The 22,548-nt window shown below is 52.4% G+C and overlaps 1 protein-coding gene across 1 annotated transcript in view; it reads left to right on the top strand.

Moving 5' to 3' along the window:
* The window catches only part of ALX4 (ALX homeobox 4), a 49,664-nt gene extending 39,691 nt beyond the window's left edge, over positions 1-9,973 (top strand). The window contains exons 3-4 of the mRNA XM_052653322.1: positions 6,858-6,986; positions 9,644-9,973. Coding sequence (XP_052509282.1) covers positions 6,858-6,986; positions 9,644-9,973 — 459 coding nt within the window. The remainder of the gene's footprint in view (positions 1-6,857; positions 6,987-9,643) is intronic.
* The last annotated feature ends 12,575 nt before the right edge of the window (positions 9,974-22,548 follow it).

Here is a 22,548-nt window from a genome sequence, read left to right as displayed (position 1 = left end):
AGAGTGTTCCTAAAGTGAAAAAAATGTCAGTTGTGTCCAACTCTTTGAGATCCCATGAACTGTAGCCTGCCAGGCTTCTCTGTCCGTGGATTCTTCCAGGCAAGAATACTGGAGTGGGTAGCCAGTTTCCTTCTCCAGGGGATCTTCCTGACTCAGGGATCGAACCCAAGTCTTCCACATTGCAGGCCAAGTTGTTATCATCTGAGCCGCCAGGGAACCCCTACGGTGTCAATAAAAGGCTCATCAGTCTCTGTTTAATGTTTGTATTAATAACATGGTCCAGAAACAAGATCATCTAAAATGGCTGAAGTATAAACGAGACTAGTAGTTGCCAGTGAATACACAGCCATCCAGAAACGGCAGGGGACTCTGAACGGTCAGCTCATTTATTCACAAATTCCCCAAAGCAAGCTTCCCACCTTATTCCTCTCCAGCTCACAGTGAGTGTTTGGGGAAGGAAGACAGGCAGCTGAGGCCTCACTGTGGTTCCAGAAACCTTCTCACCTGAGTCGTGTGACTTCTGGTGCCCCAGACTCTGGACAGGAACCCCAGCCTCTGGCCTCAGCTCAGCCAGTGGATTTGAGAGGAGCATAAGGAGTCAGTGGAGAGAGAGCAGCTGGCTATGGGACGTTCCTGTAGGTGCTGTGTTGATGTGAAGCAACTGTCCGTTTTCTGTGTGTGGTATACACGTGTACATGTGTGTGCACATGTGTGTCCCTAACAAATGGACAGGAGTGCCCAGGAGTAGAATTTGCTTAGCATTGTTAGGATGATCCTTCTGGTACAACACACGAAATGACACTGGGTCATTTGACATGTTTAGCATTTTTCAGGCACCACAATACAGCTTAGATGGAGTGTTCTCTCTCTACACACACACATTTATGCCTACTTCCAAAAAGGAGCTGGGGCAGCTTACACTTAAAATATTTATTTTCATCCTCGAACAATAACAATGTCATGAAATGGGAAGGTAATTATGTCAAAGACCTAGGCTAAGCTAAGGATCATAGATTCCACTGAGCGCAAATTTCGATGCTGAGCTTCCCAGCCGCCAAAGCAAAAGGGAAACTGTGATGTGCTGCCAGTCTTATCATCTCAAGGGAAGACCACAGAATTCTAGAAGGCTAGTGCTGGAGAGGACCACCTCATTCTCTCATTTGCTAACAAGGAGGAAGAGACCCAGAGGCAGGAAACCATCACCTGTGACCAGGTGACTCAGGAAAGGTGATGGGGTGGCCGTGCTGAGAATAGAATGAGGGACCCTGAGTTCCAGCCCAGTGCTTCTTTTCCTGTAGTTTGCTTCACTAGGAACACGTGCCTAATTGTTCTGAGACTTTACTTTGTATAAAGGCAGAGTGGGTGGGATTGGCAAGTTCGTCAGACCTCTGGGTTGCGCCTGGCAGTGCCTTGGGGATGGGGGGGATTGGGGATAGAACCCCCTGCTTGCCTCTGATGGGTTTGTTGGGGGCCCGTACTCAGGTGATGGGAAGCCAGGTGCCTGGTGCAGAGTGACAGTGGGGACAGGGATGGGGCCCCCCCACCCCCGAGATGGACCTTTCCTGGGAAGAAACCCGGAGTTTGGAGCCGCTCCAGGGGGCTGCAGGGGCCTCTCTGTGCTGTCTGGGATTCCAATCTATGCAGCTGGTGTCTGAAGACAATAAGGCAGAGGCCTCCCCGCCTTGGGCCACCCCGCCCTGGCCCCAGATGGGCTGCGGTTAGCCGGGGCCTCCGCCAAGACGGTTGGTTCCTTGGGGAGAGGCCCGTGCAGAGCGCGTCCAGGCCAGGGTAGGCCAGGAGCGGGGTGGTCCTGGGCTGCTGTGACGCACTGAAGGGAAGGCTGGGGCCTCTGGGTCCCTTCTCCTGCCCAGGGTTGCCCAGTGGAGACAAGCCTAGGGGCTGCAGAGCCTGAGGCCCAGGGCATCTAGGGATGCAGCTGTCAGCACCCCGGGCTCCAAGGGTCAGAAACGGGAGGATGCTCTGAGCCTCGGGGGCCCATGAATGTGAGCACGGATGGGGCCTGGGAGGATACCTCTGCCACCACCCAAGTTTATGCATGATGAGAGTGAAGACCAGGAGGCTAACAGAGCTTAAGCCTTATCTGGGCAGAAAAGCTCCAGCCTCATCTGCAGGGTGAGGCCCCAGGGAGGAAGGGGCTGGAGGTGGGCAGTTCCGTTCCCCTCGGCCTGCTCCCCACAGCCGTGCCGCCTCCCACGATCTCCATCTTAACCTGCAAAGAAACCCCTCTGCCTGACCCTCTTCACTCCCTTCCCAAAGGCCGAGCACTCTCAGCTGCCTCTCCCCCAGCTCATCTGTCTTCCCAGATAACCCAGGTCGCCCCTCTCCCCCGCCTCTGCCCGCCGCCACCCCCCACCCCCACCAGCCGGCATTCCATCTCCCCCCACTCTGCTCCTCCCCTCACCCCCAGGCCCCCTTTGCCAGCCCGAACTTGCGTGTGTCACGTCCACCTGCCCCTCTGGACCCTGGGGCCCCCACTGTAGGGCCTGAGTCCACAGAGACTCAAGGGGGAGGCCCCCACCATGGTGGCAACGTCACTTTTTTCTAGGCTTCTCCTCAACCCCGAAGAAAGCAGTCATATATCTAGATGCTTCCAGTGGGCTTCTCCCCTCCCCCTGGCCTCCCCCCCTGCCCAGAAAACCCTGGGAGGCTGAGGAAGGAGCGGAAAGACTGAGCTAAGCCTGCAGGAAATTAAACATGAAATGAAAACAAGCGCCTCTGATTCATTCTCTCATCCTGCCCCCAGTCCCCCATTCCAGGCCACTGATAAAGGGGGATCCCATTTCAGCGGCCCGGAGAGGAGACCCGATCCACCCTTGGCTCCCAGTGGGCGGCCTGGGCCTGGACTCCAGGAGCCCTGGGAGGAAAGGGGGGCCCCCCGGGAGGCTCTGGGACAGCGGCTGAGGCCCCAGCCTGGGAGGGGATCAGCTCCAGGGGGGGACACAGGAGAGCTGAATCTCCTGCACTAGAGTCAAGATGGAAAACAGTGATGCTGAAAGATACTGGCCGCTTGGGGATGTGTGTGTGTGTGTGTGTGTGTGTGTGTGTGATGCTCGTGCTTGTATACTGGCTGGGAAGGTGCAGTCTCACCCTCCCTTGGGTGTGTATGTTGTGTGTGTATGTGTGTGTTGTGTGCATGTGTGTGTGTGGTGTGTGTATGTGTGTGTGTGTGACACTTGTGCTTGTATACTGGGAAGGTGCAGTCTCACCCTCCCTTGGGGGTGTGTGTGTGTGCATGTGTTATGTGTGTATGTGATGTGTGTATGTGTGTGTGTGTTGCACATGTGTGTATTGCACATGTGTGTATGTTGTGTGTGTTGTGTTGTGTGTGTGTGTGCTGCTCGTGCTTGTATACTGGCTGGGAAGGTGCAGTCTCACCCTCCCTTGGGGGTGTGTGTGTGTGCATGTGTTATGTGTGTATGTGATGTGTGTATGTGTGTATGTGTTGCACATGTGTGTATTGCATATGTGTGTGTGTTGTGTTGTGTGTGTGTGCTGTGTGTGTGTTGTGTGTGTATGTGATGCTTGTATACTGGCTGGAAAGGTGAGTCTCACCCTCCCTTGGGGGGGCTGTGTGTTGTGTGTGTGTGTATGTTGTGTATGTGTGCTGTATGTGTGTGTATGTTGTGTATGTGTGCTGTGTGTGTGTGTGTGTGGGGTGTGTGTGTGTGTGATGCTTGTGCTTGTATACTGGCTGGGAAGGTGCAGTCTCACCCTCCCTTGGGGTGTGTGTGTGTGTGTGTGTGTGGTGTGTATGTGTGGGGTGTGTGTGTATGTGATGCTTGTATACTGGCTGAAAGGTGCAGTCTCACCCTCCCTTGGGTGTGTGTGTGTGTTGTGTGTGTGTGCTGTGTATGTGTGGGGTGTGAGTGCTATGTATGTGTGTTTTGTGTGTGTGTGAGACGCTTGTGCTTGTATACTGGCTGGGAAGGTGCAGTCTCACCCTCCCTTGGGGCTGTTTGGGTGTGTGTGTGTGTTATGTGTATGTGTGGTATGTGTTGTGTGTATGTGTGATGTGTGTGTGTTATGTGTATGTGTGTGCTGTATGTCTGTGTGTGTGTGATGCTTGTGCTTGTATACTGGCTGGGAAGGTGCAGTCTCACCCTCCCTTGGGGGTGTGTGTGTGTGTGGTGTGTACGTGTGTTGTGTGTGTGTTGTCTGTGTGTGTGTTGTCTGTGTGTGTGTTGTCTGTGTATGTTGTGTGTGTGCTGTGTGTGTTATGTGTGTGAGGTGTATGTGTGCAGTTTGTGTTATGTGTATGTGTGGTGTGTGTTATGTGTATGTGTGGTGTGTGGTGTGTGTGTGTGTATGTGATGCTTGTATACTGGCTGGGAAGGTGCAGTCTCACCCTCCCTTGAGGTTGTTTGGGTGTGTGTGTGTGTATGTGTGTGTTATGTGTATGTGGTGTGTGTGTGCGTTGTATGTGTGGTGTGTGTGTGTGGTGCTTGTATACTGGCTGGGAAGGTGCAGTCTCACCCTCCTTTGGGTGTGTGTGTGTGTGTGTGTGTGTGGTATGTACGTGCGTTGTGTGTGTGTTGTGTGTGTATGTTGTATGTGCGCTGTGTGTGTTATGTGTGTGTTGTGTGTGTGTGTTGTATGTGTGCTGTGTGTTATGTGTGTTGTGTGTGTTATGTATGTGTGCTGTTTGTGTGTTATGTGTATGTGTGCTGTTTGTGTGTTAAGTGTATGTGTGGTGTGTGGTGTGTGTGTATGATGTGTGTTATGTGTATGTGTGTTGTGTGTGTGTTGTGTGTGTTGTGTGTGTGTGCTGTATGTCTGTGTGTGTGTGATGCTTGTGCTTGTATACTGGCTGGGAAGGTGCAGTCTCACCTTCCTTTGGGTGTGTGTGTGTGTGTGGTGTGTATGTGTGTTGTGTGTGTGTGTGTGATGCTTGTATACTGGCTGGGAAGGTGCAGTCTCACCCTCCTTTGGGGGTGTGTGTGTGTGTGTGTTGTGTGTATGTGTGATGTGTGTGTGTGTTGTGTGTATGTGTGGTGTGTGTGTATGTTGTGTGTGTGTGTGATGCTTGTATACTGGCTGGGAAGGTACAGTCTCACCCTCCCTCCCCACACTAACAAGAGCCACACCTACTCCTTATTTTTTTACTTCTTTCTTCTGGAAAAAGACAGCGGGAAGGGAGCTATAAATAAACCAGGGCGAGGTCCTCTGAAAACTCCATGACAGCACTTGCCCTCCAGCTCGCCTACGGCCCTCGGAGGCACAGCTCCCGGGAAGCCGGCAGCACAGATGCTGGCCCAGTTTCCAGATGCAGAAACTGAGGCCCATGGAAACGCGGGGCAGTCCAGCGGGTACCTGTGAGCCTAGAAGCCTCTGTGCTGCCCCGCGGGGGCCGGGCCAAGCCCTCCAGCCCGGCTCCGCCTCCCTCCTCCCAGGAAGCTCCGTGCCCTGGGCTGTGGTGCCAGGGGCGTGTCCTGCACCAGAATCAGCAGGCAGGTGTGCGACAAGCTGCCAGGAGTCTCCCTCTGAGGAGCTCTGGAGCCTGCCTGTGAGCCAGCCTGAAGCCAAGCCTGCTCACGCCCTCTCTCCCATCCTCCCTGGTCCCCCGTCACCTTCTGCCCAGACCTCAAGTCACCTGCAGCGGTGGCAGACCCCAAGGCCAGCTCTTGCCCACAAGCCTTGGGAAAGTTCTCAGCCTGCCAGAAGCACTCCTGCAAAGGAAGCTTCCATTAAGCCCAATAGCTTTTGTTTGAAGGTTCTCAATTTTTTTCCTAAGTATGATAAAGAAGACCCCGGCTCATGCACCTGACTCAGAGACCGCACTCCCCCAGAGGTCCCCTGGTCAAGCCCATGCGCCACCCCCGTGCTGAGTGACAGCTGGGCCTCCTCTCCTCCCCGGCATCAGGCTGCTCTTGGGGCCTGAGAATGCAGCAGCTTCCTCTCTTGACACCAAGGTGACCCTCCCACCTGGCATTCGAGGGCCGCTACCATCTGACTCCGCGATCCTTCCCCTCCCATCCCTCTCCCAGCTGGTGGCATGGCCAGGCCATTTCTAAACTCAGCCTGGACTTCTGTCCTTCCAGCCCCCACCTTCCCTCCACAAAGCTGTCCCTGACTGTCCTCCGACAGCCCATCTAAAGCCCTGTCTCCCAGAGAAGCTGTAACCCAGGGGGTCCAAACTCTGCACAAAAGGCTGCATGGGGGGATTCAGGAAGTGGAAAACAATGGAAAAACCACACGTGTGTGATCCTCTGTGCGTCCTTAGTCGCTCAGTCTTGTCCGACTCTCTGTGACCCCGTGGACTTAGCCTGCCAGGCTCCTCTGTCCATGGGATTCTCCAGGCAAGAGTATTGGAGTGGGTTGCCATGCCCTCCTCCAGGGGCTCTTCCTGGGCCAGGGATCGAACTGGTGCCTTATATCTCCTGCATTGGCGGGCGGGTTCTTTACCACTTCGCCACCCAGAATGATTCTCTGGTGAAGCTTTCAAGGCTGTCATCAGATTCTGCCCAGCAGCCTGTGGCCCCGGAGGACTGGGCCGCCCCATGTCAGGGCTGGTTAGTTGACTGCTGAGGTGACTGGTGACATGTTCTGTGCACGTGTGACACTTGCCTGCTCTGGGTTCTGAAGCTCAGAAAATGAACCTATTGGCCTGACGTCGCGCCTACGACTGGGGTGTAAACTGCCTTCCTGGCTCTCAGCGTCGATCCTTCCAGATGGTCAGCTCTTGAGCACAGAGACCAAGGCAGATGTGTTATCTGTAGCCCCACAGTCTTGACCTTATAACTACAGCTGGAGGGGCTCGAGGGCAAGGCTGGTGCTGCCCCGAACACGGGGGCCCCAGCTCCGGGTCTGACCCCGGCGACAACTGCTCTGTCCTGCAGGTCTGGTTCCAGAACCGGAGGGCCAAGTGGAGGAAGAGGGAACGCTTTGGGCAAATGCAGCAGGTTCGGACCCACTTCTCCACGGCCTATGAGCTGCCTCTCCTCACCCGAGCGGAGAACTACGCCCAGGTAAGTCCCTGCCCGCAGCTGCTTGCTCTGGGGCCCTAAGGAGGAGCACCTTCCCCGGAGAGAGAGCTCGGGGCTCCAAGTCCCCGCTTCAGGTTCCAGGAGCGCACTTGTGTCTCCAGGATGTGGGAGGCCCAGAATTCTCTCTGCCCCCCATAAGCGTTGATACAGCCTTGGCTGGACTTCAGGGAAGGGAAGACTGGGGGAGGAGTTTGAGAATGACTTTTCCTTCGGCCCTTTGGTGACGGGCATCGGAACTGAGGAATGCTGAAGGCCAGGGGCCCTCCAGGCCACTGGGAGCCACCCAGAGTGTTTCCTAGGAGAAGGGGGTCCTGACGTTGGAGGATGTGAGTGAGGCAAGGCTGGAATGAACGTGGGATTCTGAGACCCAGGATTTAGGCTGTCATCCCAGCTCCAGAGCTTTCTCCCTTCAGGCAAGTCACACGTCTGAGCCTCAAGTTTCTTCACCTAGGAATTGGGTATTTTCAAAGCACCTGCCTCAGGACTTCCCTGGCCAGTGGTTAAGACTCCGTGCTTCCACGGCCGGGGGGCCTCAGGTTCAACCCCTAGTCGGGGAACTAAGATCCCACATCCCACACAATGTGGCCAAAAAAAAAAAAAAAGGCACCTGCCTAAACTCTTTCACAAGGTTGTTGGAAGGTCTATGTTAGATAGTGCAAAAGTGTTTTGTGAATTACATGGTTTTAGGAAGGTTGCCTTGTATGGCCGCGGCTCTCCCAGGCGTCTGGCCCATCTCTTCCCATCCCTTCCAGAGCATCTTCTTCCACGGCTGTCTGTCAGTCCCTCTTCCTGGTGGCACTTGGGTCCTCAGTGGGATGTCAAGGGATGGGAAGCGATGTGGGTGAAGTCAGGTAGCGGGACCCTTGGAGAGATGCGTCTGGGGCTGAGTGCCGTCCTGACGCCCCTCAACCTGCCCTGCAGAGGCGGCTGCTTCCTCCCTCTCAGGCCTCCTTGTGCTGTGGCCTCCGCCTTCCGCTCCAAGCCTGGGCCCGCCCAGCAGCGAGCCAGGCCACAGGCTTTCCTAGGCCTCCCTTTCCTCACTCTCCTGGAGCCGAGATAGCCCATGGTCCCTGGGTGCCCAACGGGACCCGTGCTGCCGCTGCCACTCCGGGGATTCACATGGCAGGGGCAGGGGCAGGCCCAGGGGTGAGGCTGGGGAATGTAGGGGGGCGGTCTCCTGCACACACACCACCTGCATCAGCTCCCACCCCACCCATATCTTCCTCTCCTCTCTCAGTCCCCCCAGCCAGCCTCCCTCTGTCCCCGGGAGGATGGACCTGCAGCCCGGACTCCCTGGCCTTGACCTCTGCTGCCCGAGCTCACACGCCAGAGGGGCTCATGCTCATTCTTCTCACGCAGCACCACACACCACATTCCCCAGGCCTCTCGAGAGAGGGGGTCCCCATCACCCGAACCTGCAAGCAGTTCTTGTCACTGCCGTCCCCATGGCATCTGGGGGCATAGCCCCCTAGTCACTCCTTTTATTACAAACTTCTCTGAATGTACTCCAAACACGGGGGGGTGGGGGCAGGGGGCAGGCTGGCAGAAGCTGCTCCAGGGCCACTGAGAAGCCCTTTCACGTGGCCGAGAGGTGCACCACCTCCTCACAGCCCGTCCTGCCCACCAACCCCCCGCCCCCGATCACACAGGAGAGATGCATTTCTGGCTGAGTCCCCAGCTCTGCCTCCCCATAAATGCTGGGGGAAAGTGGAGTCTAGAGCTGGAAGCTGGGGAGGGGGAAAGGATTTTAGCTGCGCAGATAGAAGACAAAGTGTCCAGTTCAACCCCTCACCCGCTGCCCAAGCACCTTCCACCTTCTCCGCCTGTCTCTGCCCCAGCCTGGAGCCTGCAGGCATCCCGCCTGGCTCTATCCGTCCACTTACCACCTCCCGAGGCAGCCCTTTCGGACCCTGAGTTACTTCTGAAGCCTCAAGGGCACCGGCCCCTAGGACCTCCACTACTGACCTTGGCTTCTGAGAGAATTGAGGCCCCCTGACCGTCCACTCTCAGAGTGGACAGCTTCGGAGCCCACATTGCCAATGCCAGAGCTCTCTGAGCTCGTGTCCCCTCCCGTTGATCAAGTCACAAGGGTGTACCGGGCCTGGGGAGGAGCCGGAGCGGGGTGAGGCCCAGGTGCTGACCCTAAGTGGGTCCATGGATGAAGAGACAGAGTATGCCTCTGCGTCTAAAATCCGGGGCTGCCAGGAATTCCCTGGTGGTCCAATGACTAGGACTCTGACTCCAGGGGGCACAGGTTCGATCCCTGGTCAGGGAACTAAGATCCTGCAAGTGGTGTGGTCAAATAAGTAAACAAAATCAGGGGCTGCCCTCAGCTGGTGAGCCGTGCCCCAGGACAACCCTTTCACTGGACTCTTGATGGAATTCAGAGTTCAGGCCTTAAAATGGAGTTTCTGTCCACTGCTCTCCTGGACCTGGGAACGGAGGAACCAGAGCATAAAACCGCAAGGGTCCTAGGGGGCTGGATGGCCAGGCAGGTTTGGAGAGCCTCCCAGGTAAACACTCAGGAATGGTTTTATCATCAGGATGTGTTCGTAAGTGAAGAGGATTCCCCCATGAGAGACAGGAAAGCACCCCCATGTCCCGCCAGCCTGTGATGCATCTCCCTCCCCTCTCCCCAGATTCAGAACCCGTCCTGGATCGGCAACAATGGGGCCGCCTCGCCCGTGCCGGCCTGTGTGGTGCCCTGTGACCCGGTGCCCGCCTGCATGTCCCCTCACGCCCACCCCCCCGGCTCTGGGGCCAGCGGCGTCACCGACTTCCTGAGCGTCTCGGGGGCTGGCAGCCACGTGGGCCAGACGCACATGGGCAGCCTGTTTGGAGCTGCGGGCCTCAGCCCAGGCCTCAATGGCTATGAGCTCAACGGGGAGCCGGACCGCAAGACTTCAAGCATCGCGGCCCTCCGCATGAAGGCCAAGGAGCACAGCGCGGCCATCTCCTGGGCCACATGACAGGACCACCCCGCCCCATCCCTGCGCCCTCCCCTGCCCTGGGGCACTGGCCACACCCATGCTCCCCAGGCCCCCAGCACCCTACTCGACTCCCCTCTTAGGCACCTGGCCTGGGCCCAGGGGCCTGACCCTCAGCACTTTCAGCCGCCCCAAGTCTGAGGCCCCTGGGGACTGCGGGGAGGGAAGGGGGCAGCGGGCACCGAGGCCGGGCCCCTGCTCCTGGCCAGAGGCAGTGGAGGCAGCCAGGTGGCACGAGTTCTGCAGCTTTGCATCCATTATAAGCTGAAGACCCTTTCTCCCCACTCCTGCTCCTCCGCCCTGCCCGGTTTGACCATTGAGTCGAGGCTAGATTCCCACCTGGACCAGCTGTGGCTACGGTACCGTCAACGTCCGTCCTTCCCTCTGCTGTGTGGTCCCCGACCACCAGCCCGGTGACCGTGTCTGGAGAACAGATGCCCTGCCCAGTCAGCCTCTGCCATCCCATCTCCTGTGCTCTCCCTCAAAGCCTGCAGACTCCAACCTCCTAGACCCAAGGCACCCGCCTCGCCTTTACCCTGGGCACGAGGAGCCCCCGGCCTGCTGTCTGTCCCCCGTGCTGGATGCACCCGGAGGGACTGGGCAGAGAGAGAGAGGAGCTGGAGCCAAAGGAGCCCGCCGTCACCCAGCCATGCTGGCCCCCTCAGACCCCAAGGCTCCGGATCTGGGTGAACAGTGCAGGGAAGGAGGCCCGCTGCCCGCGGCCCGCACGGTGCTGGAAGCAAGCTTCTAGGAGCTGGGAGGGCTGCAGGGAGGCGTCCTGGGGAGGCAGGGGCTCATGCACACACGTCGGCTGCCTTGACGCCCCGCCTCAGGCAGGATGATGGTGGCAGGGGGCAGGTCTGGGTAGCTTTGTTCCTCATCCAGTCTGGCCCCTCCAGGGGTAATCTGAAGATCCTGGTCACTCGCTGGGGCTGCTGGACCAGTGTCCTGGCGCGGAAGGACTCGCATCTTGACACAGCCGCTAGGGCCTGGGGGCACGGCACCAGGGGGTCCAGAGCAGGCGGTGGGGTCTGGCAGATGGCGAGGGCGCACTCGCCCGGCCTCCAGGCAGCAGGCCAGCCCCCACGTGGCCCCAGACGGCCTTCCCGATCAGTGGCCTCCAGTGCCACCCCCGCCCAAGGCCTTCCGCGCGGTCCTCCGGTCATAGGGCAGAGAGTGCCTGCCCTGGCAATTCTGCCCTGGGGCACGGGCGACCCCAGCCCCTTGTTCTGGCTTCCGGAGGGCTCATGTGGGGCTGAGCTCCTTGGGGTCACTTGCTCTGTTCTGGACACAGTGCTTTCTGGAAGCCAATCTCCCTGCCTGCAGGAAGGGGCCTCCTTCTCAGGGGGTGCTCCATTTCCGCCTGACGTGCAGCTTGCAGCTTGAGTTTCAGCTCCAGGGCCCAGGGGTCAGCTAAGCTTGGGGCACAGGGTACCCATCCTCCAGGGAGGCCTTTTGAGTGCTGGGAGGCCCCCTTGCAGGTATCCCTGAGGAGAAGGGCCTGCTTTTTCTCCCTTCTACCCCAGTCCTGTCAGTGAGGAAAGCTAGGTCTACCAGGCCCAGGGGCCCGGACTCAGCACAGCCTCTTGGGTGGGTGGGGAGGGGTGAGACCCTCCCCCTTTGAGCTGCTTAGGTTTTTGGGGATGTGGCCGTCTCCAGCTGTGTCTCAAGTCCTCTCGTGCTCTGGAAACGGGACTATGGAAGGAGCTGGCCTCGACCCTCCCCCTAGTAAGAGTCAGACTTCTTTGGGAATCGTAGCTCTAAAGTTGATCTTCTCGAAGTGAAAAGCATCTTGGACATTGAATTAAATGTTCTTGGAGGCTTAGCTTTAAGTGTTTTCTATGTTTGAGGATCTGGGAATAACTCTTAGGAAGACTTTTTTAGTTCTAAGCTTGGCTGAAACAACTCAAGACTCCCAAAATCTAGGAAAAGGAAGGAAGAAATGGCTTCAGGTTGGAGACAATCCCCCCTGTTCCTCCTTAAATGCCATCATGGCTGGAAAGACCTGGGACATATGTTCTGACCTGGGAGATATGTTCTCACCTGGGTGAGAATCAGACAGAGAGAACCAGGATAGACACTGAGGGGGAGGGAAGGGAGAGACACGGGTCTTAAGTGGAACCTTCTGGAAGGGACCTCTGGTGATCAGTTCCGCTGTGTGTCTGCTTTCCACCTGGGCCAGACCTCAGTCAGGCAAATTCCTTCCCTAGGCTTGAGAAGAAAAATCTTCCAATAGAAGAAGGCTCTTTGGCACTGACCGCCTGTCCCACCAATGCAGCTAAGTATTTAAGATTAAAACGTCAGCATGAAACACCTCTGCATCTCCCCACGGGCAGCTGCCCAGCCCTAGGCCTGCCCTTGCCCTGTTCTAGCCCCTAGGGCTTGCCTGACACTCTAACCATCACAGACTCACCGAGCAGGAAGGGATCAGAAACCTAGCCTGCCCAATCCCTTAACAACGGAGATGACCCCAGTCCCCAGTGGGGAAGGTGATCATTCTGAGCCACGTTTCACTTGAGGCAGAGCTAAGAGAGGGGTTCTGATGATCGATGCTGCGTGGAGCTCCCCAGGGTCGGGGGCTGGGCCCAGGCCTTCTGCGTTCTCAGCTGCTGGGGCGGGAGATACCCTGCAGCCTCTCCTGTGATGGCTAAAGCAAGCTTGGGTGTGACTCTGGGCTGGCGGCATCCTCAGGAGCACGGTATGGTGAAGCCAGGTGCAGGGGAGAGTGGATGGCTCCGGGGGTCACTGTTAAGCCAATAAATAAGCTAAAAGAGGTGGGGTTTCCTTTGCCTTTTGCCTAAAATCTCAACAGAGATGGCCACACAAAACCAGAAATAATGGGTGGCTGGCAGGCCCCCTGGGCAGCCTCCTCACGCTGCCAGCCCCCTGAATCCTGCTGGGAACCAGACTCGGCGGCCAAGGCTTGACACTAAGGTGCTGCTACCATCCTCAGATGCCGTCGCTGCTCCCAGGGCAGCGTGGGGAGAGAGGGCTCCGGGGACTCGTGGAGAGGCTTGTCCCTGAGTCTTCGACGGCACTTGGAGGACACGGGCTCTGGAACTTTCCTTGAATTCTTTCCACTATTACTTGATTCTTGTCTCTCATCGCCACGCCCCCAGGGTGGGGAAGCATGGCGGCCAGGTTGGTTCAAAGACACTGCTGGGGACTGGCGGTAACAAGCGTGAGGTGGGTCCCCCGTACAGGAGGCCGCGGCCACATCGGGCCCAGCGCCAGTGTGCCCTCTGCCCTCTTCCAGCTGGGCCGACGAGAGGAGCTCTTCCATGCAAGCGACCACGAATCCTGCTTCTGTGACTTTCCTCCCCCTGGGCTGGACAATTCTGGGGCTTCCGGTCCGCTTGACGGCCTGGCGGGTGCCAAAGCCAACAACAGGCCTGGCGGGGAGTGAGGATGGCTGGGCAAACAGGCCCCCAGGATAATAATCCATGACCACAAAAGAGAAAACTGGGAAGACAAGGAAAACTCAGCTCCTCAAATTCCCGGGGAACCCATGTGACGTCTGTAAAGATGCTAGCGGGAGGAAAGGTGTTCCGGCCAACCAGACAGTAACCTGCCCTGCCCTGTCCCTTCTTCCCCTTCACTTACACAGATAGAGCTAGGCCTTTATACTACTGATTCTGAAGGACAGTTTCTAATGTCTAATAGTCTGTTTGGTGTGCAGTGGGTTGAAAAGAGAGCTGAGTGCTGGAAGGAACATGAACCTCAATCAATAATGACTGTTCTCCTTGTAAGATATTGTAACCCTGTATAAATGCAACTTTTCCTTTAGCTTAATGGCCTGGGGTGGAATATTAAAAATATATATGAAAAAGACATTAAAAATTCAGAAAAAAAAATGTATAAAAAAAGGAGGTCGGTTCCATAAAGTTTTACTGCCTATACCACCATGTAACTACATTATAGCAAAATATTAAAAAAAAAAAGTTCTTGCCTTTTAAAGTAAGTTATTGCACTTACATCTTTGGGGGGAGGGGAGGACTGTTGGACTGTTGACGAGTAGGGGGCGCCGGGGTCCAGGCGAGGGGCCACGTGGAGCGTGGGTGCCGCTGCGCATTCACAGAGCGCCCTTGGCTGGGCACGGCCCACACTGTCTGCTTGGCTGTTGTTTGCAATAAACTCCTTCTCCTTCCTCCCCTCAACTGGAACCTGTCTGTTTTGTTCCTAACTTGTGACAGATGAAATGTGATCAGAGGGGCCTCTGAAATCTCACGTTAATTGAAGTCGGCAAAAAATACTAACAGTGCCCTTTTGAACTGCTGACACAGTACAGAATGGATTACCAGGGCTAGATTAACAACAGGTGGCCGGCCAGGGCTCCTGCACAAAGAGGGGTGCATGGCCCGTGAGGGGCTGGAGCACCCCCCCAGCTAATCATCCCAGAGGACCTGCCTCCACGGCAGACAAGCAGCGGAGGGAAATCAGGGGCCGCCCCTGCGTCTCCAGTGCGCTCATCACGGCCCCTCGATATCACTGGTGCCATCTGGGTTTCCGGGGTCTGTTCTGAAAGCGAGGGGCCAGCCAGGGCATGGAGGTCAGGGTGGGGAGACCCGGCTGGTTGGGAAAAGTGGTGCAGGACAGGCTTCCAGGATAGGCAGGTCTCTGTCCCAGCTCTAATGCTTAGTGGCTGAGAGAACTTGCAGGAGGTAAGGCCTGGGGATTTTTTAAAGCAAAGCAAAGCAAAGCACTAATATACAAATTATAAAGCCAAGCTGGAGGCCTAGATTTTGCTATGCCAGAGGTGCTTCCTTGCTTTCCAGCCTAAAGGTGACTCAAGCAGTTAGTCTCCCAGGGACCCCTCTGTATGCTGAAGGGGAGGCATCCTTGTTTGCCTGACCCTCAGCTCTCACATCTGAAGGAGGGGAAGAAGCCGGTCTCTGCCCAGTTTACCAGTTCGTGGGGAGGTTTTCGGGGCAATGGCCCATGCCTGGGCTTTGTAAGCTGGTGTGGCAATAGGACATGAAGGGCTATGATTATTCCTGGAGAAAGACATCACCCTCCGGCTACCAGCTCTGAGCCTGACATGACACTCCTTTTCACCTTCTCTTTCTGACTATGTAAATGCTGCTTTCCGGGAGCCACAGCTCAGATTTGGTACCGTTAGGGGAAGCACTCTGACTGAAACCACCCATCCTGGCTAGGAATCATAGTAACCATCTGCGTGAGTTACTTTACCACAGGGGGTCCTAGTAAGGAACATGGAACTAACAAGCCACTACCAACTGCAAGAGGTCTGGAAAGGTCAAAAGGAGCTGCCAGCTGTCCTGCCACCACCCAGAATCCTTATCACTGGCATCCAGCTTGGCTGAGCAGTGCACGCGCCGCCAGGAAAGACTTGAGTCAGAACGATTGGCCAAAGACAACCTGGAAGCGAACCCCATCACCATGAAACCCGAGCCTGCGAGCCGCATGGCAGAGCAGTTCTCCTGGGCTCCCTTCCCCTGCTGCTCTCCACCTGGGTGCCCTGTCCCAATAAAGTCTCTTGCTTTGGCAGCACATGTGTCTCCTTGGACAATTCATTTCTGAGTATTAGACAAGAGCCCACTCTCGGGCCCTGGAAGGGGTCCCCTTTTCTGCAACCATACCTCTAGGGTAAGTTTTCATTCACTATAGACCCAGATGGCTTTAGGTTGACTTGAACTAGGAACTTGTTTTTATTTATTTATTTTTTAGGAACTTGTTTTTAAAAATGACCCTTGCCATCTGACAGGGTCATGGCAGCTCTTGGACTCTCCACACCAAGTCGCTGCCAAGTCCCAAGGTGGGAATGGAAGCCGAGGGAGAAATTTCTTGTGCGTGGGAAGCCGCCTGCCTGAAGTCCTTGCTTAGCAACCCCAACAGTATCTGGAGTCCAGCTGAGTGCTCCCGCCAAAGGCAGGATGGCTGCTGGGTCATCTGGTCCTCCTTGGGGACTCAAATAACCCATTCCTGGGATTTGTGCCTCCAAGGAGCATCGCTGGGGAGGACACTCCCCTGTCAGCAGCCCTTCCCCGTCTGGCTGCCAGGACCACTCATTGCTCCCCCAAACCATCTGGGGCCTTTCATTTGGCCACAGTGGTAGACTTGCCATCTGTTTCCTTAGAATGCCTGCGCCCTGTCCCCAGCCCACTCTTCCAGGAAGATTCCTGGTAATCCTCTCTGGCTTCCTCCTAATAAGGACGTCCTATGTGAAGTTCTTCCTTAACTCTATGCCCCGTCCCAGCTTCCACCCCCAGGCCAGTGGCTGTGGCTCCATGCTCCCACAGAACTGTTTATAATAGTATCTTAGCATATGAGACCATGTGAGTTACCTATGTATCTGTCTGACTGCCCCAGCTGCCTTCCAAGTGCCAAGAAAAGACAGGCCAATTCTATTTGTGAATGAATCCTTCAGAAAATTAGTACACTGAGTAACTGCAATTCACTGGGAGAATGAATGGGAAGGTAGGAATGAGGAGAGGCTCTGTTTTTGGTTCAGGATGGGAAGAGGAAGGCTGGAGATGAGCCTGGTGTGAACTCACAGCCTCCGCTTGTCTGTGGGCTCTGTCCATCCTCTTCCTCCAGGGGTCATATGCATCCCCAATGAGCCAAGGTCAGGACAGGAAGCCTGACCTCTTTAGTGTTCTTGGGGTTTGGGTGGCATGAGGCCAGCTCCTCGAGATGGCTAGGTGTTGTAATCTGAAAGTGCTCATCTCAGGGGTTTTCCCATTTATCCTTGGGCTCAAAGCCTGCTTTTCCCCATGTCATCCCTCGACAATCCTCATGCTCTAAACCTTCCTTCCCCACCTCCACTCTGCCTCAACCACCAGTGAATCTTTCTCACCAATCTCATTGTCCCAGGTCTTGCTACAAGAACAATTGCCAACCTCAGGGCGCCACAGGCGGGCTGGTCTGTGATTCAGCAGAAATCCTTGATTCGGCTGGTGGGGGGTGGTGCAATAGTGGTGGTCTTTCTCCATACACACACAGGCCCAGACTTGCATGCACAGCTGCTCGGGAACAATAGGCCCTCCACAAACAGCCCGCCCCTTAAAACGGGGCTCAGAAGTGAGAAGACGCATGCCAGCTCCAAAGACAATGGGGTGTGAGAGTTGACATTTTCCCAGGAATTCTGTGATTCCAAACAGATTTTCTTTTTTTAGCTCAACAGACCAACAGCCTTGAGGAAGGGCAAACTTCCGAAAGGAGCTTCGGTTTATGACCATGTGCATACCATGTGTTAAGGTGCTGCTTTAACTGTTAGTTGGGAGCGAACCCACTGTGGGGCCCGCACGAGATGCCCCCCAGAGCCCTGGCCAGGATGCGGTTCAGACAGCCCAGGGGCTACAGCGTTCCTGCCACACCTTCCAAGGTTTCCCTTTTGGTTGCACCATAAGCCCCTTGCCCATCCCTTCTTTGTCCTCTACCCAAGGTGGGTCTGTCATGCTTAGGCTCTGCGGGAAAAGGAGAAGCTCCTTGTTCCTATGACATTAAGGCCAAGCTGCACTATGGAGAGAGAACAAAAATAAATGTGTGTGTGTGTGTGTGCGTGTGCGCGTGCACGTGTGTATGCATGTGCTGGGAGGACAAGGGAAGGAAGGGAAGAAGGAAGCCCAAAGGCAGCCCACGTCTCCTCTCCAAGATAGGTTTGAACAGAAAGCTCTCTCCAGACAAAGGCATAGAAAAGCACAGGCCAGGAAGCTGTGCGGTGAAGTGAGAGAGCCGGATTTAATGGGCTGACTTGGCAACTCCGCTTGGTTATCTTAGACAAGCCACGAAAATCCCGATTTTCAAGTTCTTCATCTGTAAAATGGGGTCAAATCAACTCTTGCCTGCTTATGTCATAGGAAGTGAGACGAGTGGTTATGAAATCCAAACGAGTAATACTTAGAAATAATTAAGAGCTGTAGAGACAGGAGGAATTACACACTCTGACGGTTGGGAAGGGCCAGCAGGGTTGACTTCTATCCGGACGGCTAAGAGAAGGAAGCCAGAGATTGGGGTACTGTTTCACAAAAGTATATCATCAGAATATAAAGCACCGGGAACCCTCAATATTCCATTTATGGGAATTGGGAAGGCAGGTGGTGAGGAATCTGGTGGTGAGCAGTGTGTTGGTCTGTCTGGGCTGTTGTAACAAAAAAGCATACACTGGGTGGCTTAAATTATAGACATTTACCGTCTCACCGTTGCAGGAAGCTAGAAGCCCCGACCAGTGTGCCTGCAGATCTGGTTTCTGCTGAGGCCTCTCTTCCTGGCTGGTAGACGGCCACCTTCCCACCGTGTCCTTACGTGGTCTTTGCTCACAGAAAGAGAGCTCTGTTATTTCTCCCTTTTCTTCTGAGGATACCAGTCCTAATGAATTAAGATCTCACCCTTATGATCTCACTTCACTACCTCTACATAGGCCCTATCTCCTCATCCCGCCACACTGGGCGTTAGGGTTTCTATATATGAGTTTTACGGAGGATATAATTTAGTCTGTAACAAGAAGACTGGCTGGTATGTGTTAAATGGATGAAGTGGCTGCTCTTCTCAACTTCATATCCCAAAGCATCTCAGCAGGTCCCAGCAAGTTCCCAAATGAGTCCAGCAACCCCTGGGCTCAGTTCCTTGTCACTTACCACCTAGGCTACTGCTAAGCAGTTACATCCCGTTTCTGGTCCCTCTCTGCTCCGCCCCCTCATCTGTGCTGATGCCAATGTGGGAGTGTCTAAGACTAGCTCCGATCACGCTCCCAGCCAGAACAATCATCTGCAAAGCCTTCACACTGCCCACAAACATTTTAGCTGTTTTGTCTAGCCCTAAACCCCTATCTAGTGCCATAATTTCTGAAAGTCCCAACCTGGAGTTAGTGCTCCTACAAATGATAAGAATGCATCAACTTTACATGTAGAGTTGGATGAGTTTATATATATATATAACCATCACCAGGATCAAAATATGAAACCTTCTCCTCACTCCCAAAAGTTCCCTTGAGCCTCATCCCAGGCAAGCTAATACAGGAGATAAGCCCTTAAGAGTCCTGTCCACTGTATAAGACTGAACAATTGAGGGTGAATTTCACCCTTCCCTGGGCCACCAGGGACACCTTGTATGTATGGACAGTATGTATGTAAAGTATGGACTCTTTCATGTCTGGCTTATTTGCTCACCTATTTTGGAAACACATCCATGTTGTGTGTCTCAGTAGTTCATATCTTTATTGCTTAGATGTATTCCATTGCATGGATATACCACCATTTATCTCTGCGTTCATCTGCTGTTTAACCTTTTTTTCCAGGTTTTGGCTATCATGAACAAACCTGCCGAGAGCATCTGTGTACAAGTCTTTGTGTGGATATATGTTTCCTGTTTTTTTAAAAAAACCATTGCGATAATCATATGACTATTCTCCTTTATTCTATTGCTATTGTGAGTTACATTTTCAAATATTAGACAGACTTTATATTCTTTAGCCATGTTGTATTATCTTTTTTGCGTGTTGATCTGGCTTGCTAACTTTTAAAAAGACCTTTGTGTCTATGCTCAGCAGGGCTTTAAGTCTGCAGTTTTCTTTTCTTGTAATATTTTTGTCTGGTTTTGATAACAGGGTAATAATGGCCACATAAAATGAGCTGGGACACATCTCTTTCTCTTCTATTTTCTGAAGAGTTTGTGTAAGATTGGTGTTATTTCTTAATTATTTGATATAATTTGTCAGTAGACTATGTGGACTTAGGTTTTCTTTGTGTGAAGTTTTAAATTACAAATTTGACTGCCTTAATGGATATGGCTACTTAGATTTTTCTATTTCTTCTTGAGGTAGTTTTTACAACTTTGTGTCTTTCAAAGTTTGCAACTATTTCATCTATGTTGTAGATTTTAACAGTATAACGTTTTCATATGTATTTCACTTCTAATATTTTTAGAATCTGTACCAAAGCTCCCTGTTTGATTTATGATACTGGTAAATTTATATATTCTTTTTTTTTCCTTGAACAGCCTGTTTATTGGTCTTTTCAAAGAACCAGGTTTTGTTTAACTGATTCTTCTCCATTGTTTGTCCATCTTCTATTTATTTCCAAGCTTATCTTTATTCTTTCTTCCATTTATTTTGTAGTAGCTTTCATAATTAGTTTCAGTTCTTTCTTCTTTTCTAACACTAGCACTTCCAGAACAGATCTGCCCTGACACATTTAGATACATTTTCATTCACCTAAAATTACATTCTAATTTGTTTTGAGTCTTTATTAACCCATGCATTTAGAAATATGCTACTTTATTTCTGACTATTAGGCATTTCCCCCAGATATCAGTTACTGATTTAATTCCATTATGATTGGAGAACATACTTGTATTTTCATTTCCTCTAAAACAGACTTTTTACGGTGCCACACACAGGTGCTGAGTGTTGTAAGTGCACCTGAGAAGAGTATCTGCTTAGTTATTGGTGGGTGGAGTGTTCCATAATTGTCAATTAGGCCAAAATGGTTGATAGCATTATCCAGGTCATCTCTATCTTCCTGATTTTTCTATCAACTTGTTCTATCAATTACTAAGAGGGGAGTGCTGAGATATCCAAATATAATTGTGGAGTTTTCTATTTCATTTTCCGTTGTCAATTTTGCTTTATATATTTTTAAGCGTTGTTATTTAGTGCCTACATTACTTAGAATTACCTGTTATGCCTTCTTAATGAACTGACACCTTTAGCATTAGGAATTATTCCTCTTTCTCCCTGGAACTGTTCCTGTTTTGAAGTTTATTTTGTCCTTTATTGGTAAAATCGCTTCCAGTTCCTTGTGTCTCTTATTTGTCTGGTATAATTTCTTCACTCTTCTGCTTCAATTGCATTTTATAGTGCTTTACTCATAGATAGCATACGATTGCCCTTGATGTTTAATTCAGAATGAAAGTCTCCGTCCTTTGATTATAACGTTTAGATCATTTGCATTTAACGTCACTATTACTATTTAAGTCTAGTGTCCTGCTTTTTTGTGTCCCATCTGTTCTCAGTTTACTCTTTTCTTCAATCCATCCTTTTTGATTGAATATTTTTTTTATCATGTTCTATCTCCAATATTGCCTTATTAGCTATGCTTCCTTTTAAAATGTTTTTAGCCATTGCTTCAGGGTTTACAATGTGTGTCTCTAATTCATCCCAGTCTGTCTTGCAGATATCTTCCTGGTTTTCTTCCTAACTCGCTGGCAACTCCTCAATCTCCTTTTCTGCTTCCTCTTTTCTTCTCTCCCTGTAAGTCAGGCCACAGTCCTCCTTTCCTCTACATATTCTGACTCTCTGGGTAGTCTCATCTAGTCCTGTGGTTTTAAATCCCATCTATATATTCAGTTCCAACTTTCCCCTTAAGCTCTAGATATCTAACTGCTTAAATAGCACTGCCACTAGATGACCAAAAGGCATCTCAGACTTAACTCGTCCAAAGTGGAGCTCCTGGTATCCCCTCTCACACTTCTCTGTCCTTACCCTGCCCAGTCCGCCCTATTTCACTGAATTGTGTCACTCAGTTACAACAAAAACCTAGTAGTGAGCTGTGAATCCTCTGTTTTCATCTCCTATAACCAAATCATTAGTAAGTCCAACAGAGTCTGTTCCCAATGTAACTCCTCACTGTCTCTGTTGCTGCCATCCTAGTCTAGCTAAGCCTCTGCCATCTCTCTCTGTAACCAGCCTCTTGACTTCCTTTCTTCCATTCTTGTTCTCCACGTAATAGCTGAAACGACTCTTTAAACAAAAATCCCATTCGGATGCCAATCCCTGGCTTAAAACCTTCCAGTGTCTTCCCATCACACTCACAATAAAAATCCAGAACCCTTTGGTCCGGCTTGATTCCAGCACAACTTGGCCCTAACTTCCTTCTCCTGGCATCATCTCTACCCTGTTCTCCACACCCAATACACTGCAGCCACACAGGAGTTCCTGCTGTTCTTAAAACAAGCCGAGCTTTTTCCTGCCTGAGGGACTTTATGCTAGCTCATCCCTCTGTCTCCACTCCTCAACACCGAGATCTGTGTTTAAATGCCACTTCTGACCAACATATCTCCTCATGCCCAAGTCACTAACCACCTCCCCTTATTCTGCTTTGTTCTCTTCCTAGCAATTTTTTTTACCATTTGCAATTATATTCGTTTACTTTTTTTGGTTGTCTTCCTTCTTAGAATGTACACTTAGCAGGGGCAGGCACTTTGTCCAATGCAGCATCTTCATAATTGATAACAGTATCTGGCACATAATAAGTGCTCAAGAAATATGAATCCATCACAAAAGACTTTTTACTTTTTAAGAGGAAAGAATCTTTAGGAGGCAATAGACTAAAAACACATGAGTAAAAATTCACTTTCTTCTGGTTCCATGTCTGAAAGGGAATTAAATCTGGTTGTTAGATGTAACTGTTCATGAATAGGCTACAGGTTTTGGTTTGTTCGTGCAAATATTTCTCTACTGAGTGACTTATCAGAATAATCCCTCCTGAGCAGTAGATAATGATCTTTAGCCCAAGTTCTGATAGACAATGCTGTGTCCTGCTCAGTCTCACTGGATACTTTCGATGCAACATCAAAGCCTGAAGGAGCTAGAAACCACT

The sequence above is a fragment of the Budorcas taxicolor genome, chromosome 15 (assembly GCF_023091745.1).
Source record: "Budorcas taxicolor isolate Tak-1 chromosome 15, Takin1.1, whole genome shotgun sequence".
Lineage (NCBI taxonomy): Eukaryota > Metazoa > Chordata > Mammalia > Artiodactyla > Bovidae > Budorcas > Budorcas taxicolor.
This window is presented reverse-complemented; position numbering and strand designations above follow the sequence as displayed.